Genomic DNA, 10,584 nt, shown 5'->3' with positions numbered 1-10,584 from the left:
TCCCTCAGAACAGCCTCAATTCATCGGGCCATGGACTGTACAAGGTGTTGAAAGCGTTCCACAGGGATGCTGGCCCATGTTGACTCCAATGCTTCCCACAGTTGTGTCAAGTTGGCTGGATGTCCTTTGGGTGGTGGACCATTCTTGAAACACATGGGAAACTGTTGAGCGTGAAAAACCCAGCAGCGTTGCAGTTCTTGACACAAACCGGTGTGCCTGGCATCTACTACCATTTTGTGACAAAACTATCGGTAGAGTTGAAAATGCGATGGAAACACATTGAACTTTTAGATGTTTTATTCGGTACGGGAAAATGTGCGTGAAAAAAGTACATGGTCAGGTTTTGATGACTCATGATGACCATATTTCCATTTAATGGGATTTGTTTTTAGTCTTGATGGCATTGGACTTATATGTAAGTGTGACACTGATTTAGCATTAATTTCATGATTATTTACCTATGCGTCTGCCTTTCTGTCTGTGTGTGTGATGCATACTCATGGAGCCAGTTAAGGCCATCTTTAACAATGTGACATAACATAACATTTTCTCTGGAAGAAGATTTGTCTTGGATATTATGCAAAACAAGCAGTGATTGCAACCTTTCTGCTACTGTTGGTTAGAAATTGGTTTACCAGGTTTATTCATTTTCTGCAGTTTTGTAAAAAAAAAAGACTTAAAGGTAGACGTCGCGCTTCGACACTCTTTAGTTGTTTCGGAAATTGACCCACTATGCTGTTTACTTTCTGCATCTACGTCATCGCTGATTCTACCTTTCAAAGAAAGTCATATTTTATTTGAATTTTTGTATTTTTTTTCTACTTCGGAAAAATGCCTTTTTGTGTTCGAGTTAGCAACCTTTTCTTAGAACATACCTCATTAAAAGGATTCTCCCATTAAGATGTTTTGTGTTTACTCCATTGATCTTGTTACAGAATAAAATATTGCTACATTATTCAATAGACACAATACTATACTATCTATATATACGATATCCATTACAACATAAGAAAAGATCTTGGGCTTGCAGAGTTGTTCAGATTTGGCACTGCCCTGCATTCTAAAATGTGATTTGTTGATTTACATGGCACATTTTTACACTGATGCAGATTGTGAAACTACCCTCAAATCAACAAATAATTCTGATTTATGGAGAGTGAGAAATTTTATATGGCACAGTAAATAGGCACACATTTCGAACAAAACTTTTCTGTCAAGGTAGTTCTGCAATTTATGTGAAGAGAAAAAAAAAGCAAGATGCAGTACATCCACTCTTCAATGATCTACTCCCATACAGTAGAGCGGTGACATGCCCGTTTATGTTAGAGGAAGTTGGGGGGGGTTTGGACGGGAATTTGGGGATGGGCGAGGGTCTTTTAAAAGTTAATTGGGCTCTTTTATTTAGTAATTTTTTTTAGAAGTACGGAGTTGGGTAGGAGGATTTAGAAATGTGGAGCTAATGGGTTACATTGACCACAACCTCCAGCACAGTAGGTGGCGGCATGCACCTTTAACGTTTGTTTGCGGACCGCTATTATATCATAGAAGAAGACGTTTTCCGGCTCTGCTCGTACATGCTTTCCGCTTTTTTCACAGAAGCAAGTCTTACGAACTGAAGGTCCACAACAAAAAGAAGAAACATGAGTAAAGCACACCCACCAGAGTTGAAAAAGTGAGTTGAAAAAAAGTATATATAGAGATATTTAATCTTCGATCCAGTTTAATCGCTAATATTTCGCTGTTCATTGTATATACTGTGGCTAGCAAGCTAGCATAGGTAACTACGCGCTAGCACAAAGCCACCCGTAGTCGGTAGCTAGCTAACGCTGTTGTGGCTAGTAAAATGTATAGCTAGCTATTGAATTAAACGGTTAGATAACTAAACCATGCAATCATTGACATTGAATTGATGCACGAATATCATTAAAAGTGTCAGTATTATGAACGAAAGCGATTTGAACAGTTGGGTTCTCAGGTTGACCAAGCTTGTGGCGGGCTAGCTCTGTTCCATCGCTCGACAACAACGAGTTGCCTCTGCGCTCTGTCGCATTAAAATGACCGAGGTAAAGACAGATTGAGGTTGGATATTCGCCTGTAGTTTTCCTTACGTCCACCAACAGCAGTAGGGACCGTCAACATAGTGACATCTAATTTTTCAAATTTTAAAAGCTCTTTAACCATTACTCCTAAAACTTTCAAAACGGGTTCTAGCTAACCAGATGGCAGAGACACATATTGCATACACTTTTTTTGTTGATTTACATCTCGCACTATTTTAAACTATGTATTATAATTGTTTTAATTCAATAGAGCCTTGGTCATGTGAACCACACACCTCAAACAAGGTTCATAATGTACACTCAGTGGATCTACACATTGCACACCCTTTTGTTTGAAAAGTTTCAAATTTCAATAGCTCCTTAGTCATATGACTTACAACCCTCAAATTACTTTCAGAATCTCCACTGAGTAGCCTTATATGTAGCACAACCCTTTGTTTGTCCATTTTCATCTCAGGTGATTTTACATGAATTTTCCTGTTTTTCATTCTTTCAAATTTCAATAGCTCTCTGGTCATGTGACCTACTGACCTTTACTTTTACATTTTTAGTCATTTACATTTTACATTTACATTTTAGTCATTTAGCAGACGCTCTTATCCAGAGCGACTTACAGTTAGTGAATACATCTTTTTTTTTTTATATACTGCCCCCCCGTGGGAAATCAAACCCACAACCCTGGCGTTGCAAACGCCATGCTCTATCAACTGAGCTACATCCCTTCTGGCCATTCCCTCCCCTACCCTGGACGACGCTGGGCCAATTGTGCGCCGCCCATGAGTCTCCCGGTCGCGGCCGGCTGCGACAGAGCCTGGATTCGAACCAGGATCTCTAGTGACACAGTTAGCACTGCGATGCAGTGCCTTAGACCACTGCGCCACTCAGGAGCTTACCCAGAGCGACTTACAGTTAGTGAGTGCATACATTTTCAAACAAGGTTCAGAATGTCCACTGACTACCCTTCTATATTGCACATTTTTGTTTGTCCATTTTCATCTCATGCGGTGTTACGTACATTTTTCATAGTTTTGAATTTCAATAGCTCCTTGGTCATGTCAGTTACACACCTAAGAAGTGTGCAGTGGATATATACCCATATTGCGTAACCTCTTATGTATCTTCTATATTGTTGTACATATTAGAATATTAGATTGACAATTAGGGGGTTCAGTCCAGTGTTTTGTTTACTCTCTTTTCTTTAATGTTTATCCATAATAATTGGTAGTTCTGAGTACTTATTTTCCCTTTCCTTAAGTCTTTATTTTGCTAAAGTATTTAACAGCGGAACACAATAGGAGAGAGAAAGAGAATATCTCCTTTCGTCGTTAATATCAACCATAAAGGAAAAGGGCAAAGTACGAGAGTCACTTTATTCATTGTCCAAAGCAGGGATGGAGAGTGAACTGCACGGATAGGAAGGTAGGCTGCAGTGGGTTCACTGGTCAATACATACACTGAACATGTAACCACAATAATGGTGGCCAGATAATCAATGAATTAAAATTGAATATTGACAAATTAAACACACATTGTAGACCTTTAAACTTTTCCAACATGTCAACAGACAGTTTACTTCAAATAATTACAAAACATTTCAGTGTTAACTTTCTCTTTTATCCCTGGTTGATGTAAATTTCAGAGCCTCTTCAGCGTGGATGGGGTTTAGCATACATGTTCAACAACAAAGACAGCACTTCCAGTGGCGCAGTGGTCTAAGGCAGTGCTAGCTGTGCCACTAGAGATCCTGGTTCGAATCCAGGCTCTGTTGTAGCCGGCCGTGACCGGGAGACCCATGGGGTGGCACACAATTGGCCCAGCGTCGTCCAGGGTAGGGGAGGGAATGGCCGGCAGGGATGTAGCTCAGTTGATAGAGCATGGCGTTTGCAACGCCAGGGTTGTGGGTTCGATTCCCACAGGGGGTATGAAAAAATTAATGCACTATGCACAAATGTATGCACTAACCGTAAGTCGCTCTGGATAAGAGCGTCTGCTAAATGACTAAAATGTAAATGTAAAATGTGTTCTTCACTCTGTTGAACTATTTTGTATTCATCCCTAGGCACAGCACATGGAACAACTGTTGGCATGCAAAACATTCAATCTAAAACGGAACAAAGCGTAACACATTATAAATATCAAAATATCAATGCAGTATGACAAATTAGCCATCCATTGTGTTATATCATAAATTGTCTTACACTGTTGTCAAAAGATTATAAACATGTTACATAAAGTTACTAACCCAGTCAGTATCTGGGCCACATCCAGGTTCTTTATCAGTGGCACACATGAAGCAGTTGTTGGCTTTGTTGAACTCGGAAATCATAGGCATGAACTGAACATATGGTTGTCCCACACAACTACATAAAAAAATAAAGAACTGACATTTACTTTGAATAAAATGTCATTTACATAACAGACATTTTTAGTTTATCCTCAGCCATTTATTTTCGCAGTTGCTCCATGTGTTTTTGTGAAGGTTCTATATCCATTTGGGAGGTGATGTTGGAAGTTCTGTGCAACTTCCTTGGCCATCTACACCAAAAAAGAAAATGGAGTTTTTGACCTAATTGTCACATAACAGCTAACCATTCATTATTGAAAATATAACTATCAAACCTGCATTACAAAGACCCCTCAGCTGAAGGTGTCCTGCTGCATGGTGGGAGTTATTTCCCCTCCTTTCCACTTTATGTCCTCCCAGACGTCTTTTCCATGGCAGGATCTTCTCATTTTGAAGTAGTCTCTTTTTTTTTTATGTAAACATAATAGAATTCTGATTAGTTATAGGCAAATTAATACACAGGCCAAAACTGTATGCTGTTTTCCTTATCAGCATAATCTAGTAGCGGTAATTTCCTTTATGCCCCATTCTACACCATTTACAGGAGAATAATACAAGTAGCATATACTCTCTTTTTCCCCCCCAAATGACTTCCGAGTGTGGGTGTCCACTGTGCAGCAATGTCCACACCTACTGGGTCCCACGCTTGCATATTTAAGTCTAATAGCGTTAGATGAAAGTAGAAAAACAACAGTGTGTGATATGAAGGCATAGTGAACGGACAATCTAGAGCATGTTTTTTAGGGTGGTAGGTCACATGACCAGGGAACTATTGAAATAAATAAAAAACATTTAAAATATTCATGTAAAACCGTGTGAGATGAAAAATGGACAAACCTAAACGGTGTGCAATATAGAAGGGTAGCCAGTGTACATTCTGTCCCCAACGTGCTATATGGATCTCTTGTGTAAAAAGGGTAATTTCAACAAACTTTTGATGCTTTACCGACAAAACTAGTTCTGGTCCAGGTCCACGCGCATGCAGCTCGTAGTGCAAATCAGACGTATGCGCGTGGACCAGAGCTAGCCTGGTACACACATGCACAGCCAAACCCTCTCTGGTATAGCCATACAATTTGTGGTGTAGCAATCTTTATTTAGCAACTAATAATAACATGTTTTTTTTTTTCATTTCAGGTTCATGGACAAGAAGCTTTCGTGTGAGTACTGATTCTGAATATCCATGGTTCTGCTGAGTTGAATGGACAAACCTCATCTCTTTGGGTGCAGAGACTCTGATTGCATAATGTTGACAAACCCAATTAGGGCTGGATAATGTGGCCTAAAAATCATATCTAGATTTTTTTTCTCAATTTATGACCAAACGTATGTGGACACCTGCTTGTCCAACATCTGATTCCAACATCATGGGCATTAATATAGAGTTGGTCCCCCCCTTTGCTGCTATAACAGCCTCCACTCTTCTGGGAAGGCTTTCCACTAGATGTTGGAACATTGCTGCGGGGTCTTGCTTCCATTCAGCCACAAGAGCATTAGTGATGTTGGGCACTGATGTTAGACGATTACGCCTGGCTCGCAGTCGGCATTCCAATTCATCCCAAAAGTGTTCGATGGGGTTGAGGTCAGGGCTCTGTGCAGGCCAGTCAAGTTCTTCCACACCGATCTTGACAAACCATTTCTGTATGGACCTCGCTTTGTGCACGGGGGCATTGTCATGCTGAAACAGGAAAGGGACGTCCCCAAACAGTGGCCACAAAGTTGGAAGCACAGAATCGTCTAGAATGTCATTGTATGCTGTAGCGTTAAGATATCCCTTCACTGGAACTAAGGGACCTAGCTCGAACCATGAAAAACATCCCAGACAATTATTACTCCTCCACCAAACTTTACAGTAACTACGCATTGGGCAGGTAGAGTTCTCCTGGCATCCGCCAATCCCAGATTCTTACATCTAAATGCCAAATGGTGAAGCGTGAGATTTTGTTGTAGGCACAACGCATCGGAGTAGGATTCTACACAGACCAGTGGGGCATAACCAATCAGAGCTGCAGTAGGCCTATATGCAAATAGACCGTTGCCATATATGGATCTGTGCCATTCACTCTGAACTGGACTGTGTTTACACCATGAGCGGTCGTGAGTAGAAGCGCTTGTTTTGAGATCAAAGCGAGAGCTGCGTGTAGCCACGTGTGAACATTTATTCATATCCTTTGCTAGTAGCGAGTTACTAGACCCAGTTATAGATCATTTCTAGTCAGTAATGGGGGAGTGATAGCTTCCTACAAGAGCACAAAACATGTACTTTTCTAGACCTCTTTGAAAAGCAAGTCAGGTGAAGTGCTTTTCTTGTCTTAAAGGGGCAGTGATTTATTTTGAGACAGGCTTGAATAAGCTAAGTAGCCAATAGGCAGAGGGTACCATAATTTGTCTGATTCTCTGTAATAATGGTATGGGAATAATAATGGATTTTATTTTGTAAAGTGGTTTCTTGCATCAAACACAACATTTTCAGTCACCTCCTTGTCTGAAGGACAAGTGGATAAACAGGTTAATGTCAAGCCCTGCATTCAAAAGTCTCATGGAATGTAGGCCCACATTGAACACCACACATTGGCTGCTACTGTAGGCTGAATGATAGAACAGCCATTTCCATGTTAAAATGTTATGGGATGCATTTTCTCCATTGTTTTTGATTGAAGTTTGCGCTCAGCAGATCTGAAATCTGCTCAGTGCCGGAAAAAAACTAAAGGGAACAGGCCGTCATATTTCTATTGTTTATCACAGAAAGAATGTAGCCAGCTACATTTCCTAATGTTTTGCTACCGGAGGAGAGTACTGGAGAAAAGATTGCCTACACATCAGTCTGGTGATCCAATGATAAGAGCAAGGATAAGATATTTCATCCGAGTGGAGAGGTGCAACTGAAGAACTAAATGTGTCCTTTTACATTCATGATTTGGAGCGAACCCTGACTGAAGCCGAGCAGAATGTACAATAAGAAGCATTTTAGATCTGCCTTTTCTGGTTGAAAAACGCAAAATCCTGTGTTAACGCAACCCCAGGTTTAACCTGCTTTTTGCAATCACTGATCTGGCTTTCAAGTCTATGAAAATACCCTTTTTGTTACACATTTTACCAGAACTATAACAATGACTAATTTCTGGTACCAGGCATTATAAATAATAATAATAATAATTGGTCATTTAGCAGACGCTCTTATCCAGAGCGACTTACAGGAGCAATTAGGGTTAAGTGCCTTGCTCAAGGGCACATCGACAGATTTTTCACCTAGTGGGCTCGGGGATTAGAACCAGCGACCTTTCGGTTACTGGCACAACGCTCTTAACCACTAAGCTACCTGCCTCCCCATAGAACATTAACACTTCTCATAAACAATCTCTCTAGCACAAGTCCACATGCTAGTGAGTAGCCAGCTAATCTGTTATATTTGAAGTCTAGCCTACTTGGATCTATTTGCTTGCTAACAAGGTAGAACAGTTGAACTGTAATGAATCAACATAGCCTGTTCACTTTGTTTAGATGTTGAAATCAAGTGGCCTACCTGGATAAGATGCTTATTGATCAGAATGAGAACGAGTTGTCCATTTCTTATATAAATTAGTCTTTTGATGCTCATTGCACATTTAGAAAACACAAACAAGACAGCTAGCACAACAGCATGTGGCTAAAATGCTGCTAGCCGCAATGCCGTGCGCGACAAACTGAACATTAATTTAACACAATCATGTTACTTGATACTCACGTTTTTAAGTGTCTGCTCTGTTAAAAATGTTGGCAGTTGAGACATAAGGGTATCGTTAGAAGGGGAATCTAACGATACCAAGTAGCAAGTTGAAACTGCTTGTCAGAGAGGAAGAAGTGATCTTTGTAGTTGTGAGGAGCATGGTGTCTGTGTGCGAGTGGGAAGGTGCACAGAAGGAGCAAAGGAGACCAGAGAAACAAACGCTCATAAAAACATTTTTAAAAACTAGATTCTTGCGATACAGGCATTTGGAACATCGCGCTAAATAATAATAAATAATATGCCATTTAGCAGACGCTTTTATCCAAAGCGACTTAGTCGCTAAAACGTTAATTTGATGCAGTGCATTCAGAAAGTATTCAGACCCCTTGACTTTCCACATTTTGTTAAGTTAAAGCCTTATTCTAAAATAGATTAAATTGTTTTTTTCTCATCAATCTACACAATACCCCATAATAACAAAGCAAAAACAGGTTTTAGAAATTCTTGCAATTGTATAAAAAAAAAAAGTAAAAACATACCTTATTTACATAAGTATTCAGACCCTTTGCTATGAGACTCGAAATTGAGCTCCGGTGCATCCTGTTTCCTTTGATCATCCTTGATGTTTCTACAACTTGATTGGAGTCCACCTGTGGTAATTCAATTGATTGGACATGATTTGGAAAGGCACACACCTGTCTATATAAGGTCCCACAGTTGACAGTGCATGTCAGAGCAAAAACCAAGCCATGAGGTCGAAGGAATTGTCTGTAGAGCTCCGAGACAGCATTGTGTCGAGGCACAGAACTGGGGAAGGGTAGCAAAAAATGTCTGCAGCATTGAAGGTCCCCAAGAACACAGTGGCCTCCATCATTCTTAAATGGAATAAGTTTGGAACCACCAAGACACTTCCTAGAGCTGGCCGCACGGCCAAACTGAGCAATCGGGGGAGAAGGCCTTGGTCAGGGAGGTGAAGGACTGAAATGAAAAGTGTCCAACTTGTTTTGCGTTATTGCAGGGATCATCTTTTATTTTTCTTGAGTGGATGGTCGGGGGGCCGGAACATAATTAAGCAATAAGGCCCGAGAGGTGTGGTATATGGCCAATATACCACGGCTAAGGGCTGTTCTTATGCGCAACGCGGAGGGCTTGGATTCAGCCCTTAGCTGTGGTATATTGGCCATATACCACAAACCCCTGAGGTGCCTTATTGCTATTATAAACTGGTTACCAACGTAATTAGAGCAGTAAAAATAAATATTTTGTCATACCCGTGGTATACGGTCTGATATACCACGGCTGTCAACCAATCAGCATTCAGGGCTCGAGCCACCCAGTTTATAATTAAAAATCATTTGTAGACTGCAAGAAGCCCAAACAGATGTTTGACTAAAATATAATTCCAAGCCTTGCTTACATTGGTATACCATTACGCGTCTCATATGCATGGGAATACTTGGGAACAGATTTCTTAAAATTAAAAATCACTGAGCTCATTCCCTGGTGTTTTTAGTCTTGTGGCTAACAATGAAAATCGGGGAACCCTGTCTTATTGTTCTTACAGTTGTACATCTTGTCCCTCAGTGAAGCTGAACGGTGGCAGGCAGGTCCAAGGAGTCCTGCGAGGGTTTGACCCCTTCATGAACTTGGTGATGGATGACTGCTTGGAGATGGCCCCTGGGGGACTACAGACCACGATAGGCATGGTGGTCAGTATCACGCTACACTACCTCTGGGGACAGACACATTTAGCTTTTATTCATTTTTTTTTTTTTTTTTTTTGGTCATTTAGCAGACGCTCTTATCCAGAGCGACTTACAGGAGCAATTAGGGTTAAGTGCCTTGCTCAAGGGCACATCGACAGATTTTTCACCTAGTCGGCTCGGGGATTAGAACCAGCGACCTTTCGGTTACTGGCACAACGCTCTTACCCACTAAGCTACCTGCCGCCCTTCATCAATGTCACCACATACCTTTTTTTTTGTTGTTGTTGCACGTAAATCAATGAATTATGCCATTTCTTTTTATTTTATTTTAACTATCTGTAGGTAATCCGAGGAAACAGTATCATCATGTTGGAGGCCCTTGAGAGAGTATGAGGGGTTGGGATGGCAGAATCGGCTTCAAGAAAGTGGAATAATGGACCGTTTTTTTCTGATACATTTAAACAGATGTTTCATTTGGAAATGTTTTGAATTGTGAAATCTTGTGAATAAACTTGGATATTTGTTTTCTTTATTTTTGCGTAATTGTGTTTTTAGCTCTACATGTTTCAAGCACTTGATTGATTTATTCTTGACAAGGTGTGCATACATAGCCTTTTATTAGAAGTTACATTTAAAAGGGATACTTTGGGATTTGGCTATGAGGCCCTTTATCTACCTCCCCAGAGTCAGATGAACTCGTGGATACCATTTTTATGTCTCTGTCTCCAGTATGAAGGAAGTTAGAGTACGTTTCGCGAGCCAATGCTA

General features: G+C 40.6%; 1 protein-coding gene across 1 annotated transcript; it reads left to right on the top strand.

Annotated features, from left to right (window-relative positions):
• Positions 1–1,560: 1,560 nt before the first annotated feature.
• snrpg (small nuclear ribonucleoprotein polypeptide G) lies at positions 1,561–10,348 on the top strand. Its single transcript, XM_041857140.2, has 4 exons — positions 1,561–1,672; positions 5,542–5,564; positions 9,695–9,819; positions 10,159–10,348. The coding sequence occupies exons 1-4, from the start codon at positions 1,641–1,643 to the stop codon at positions 10,207–10,209; spliced, it is 231 nt and encodes a 76-aa protein (XP_041713074.1). The 5' UTR covers positions 1,561–1,640; the 3' UTR covers positions 10,210–10,348.
• The last annotated feature ends 236 nt before the right edge of the window (positions 10,349–10,584 follow it).

The sequence above is a fragment of the Coregonus clupeaformis genome, chromosome 30, assembly GCF_020615455.1.
Source record: "Coregonus clupeaformis isolate EN_2021a chromosome 30, ASM2061545v1, whole genome shotgun sequence".
NCBI lineage: Eukaryota > Metazoa > Chordata > Actinopteri > Salmoniformes > Salmonidae > Coregonus > Coregonus clupeaformis.
The sequence above is the reverse complement of the archived record's forward strand: the minus strand, read 5'-3'. Positions and strand labels throughout refer to the sequence as shown.

Excerpts from the sequence above, each read along its gene's own strand:
- snrpg (XM_041857140.2), top strand. The coding sequence starts at position 1,641 with ATGAGTAAAGCACACCCACCAGAGTTGAAAAA. Across the intron at positions 1,673-5,541 it reads CACCCACCAGAGTTGAAAAA|GTTCATGGACAAGAAGCTTT; the intron begins GTGAGTTGAAAA and ends TTTTCATTTCAG. Across the intron at positions 5,565-9,694 it reads CATGGACAAGAAGCTTTCGT|TGAAGCTGAACGGTGGCAGG; the intron begins GTGAGTACTGAT and ends CTTGTCCCTCAG.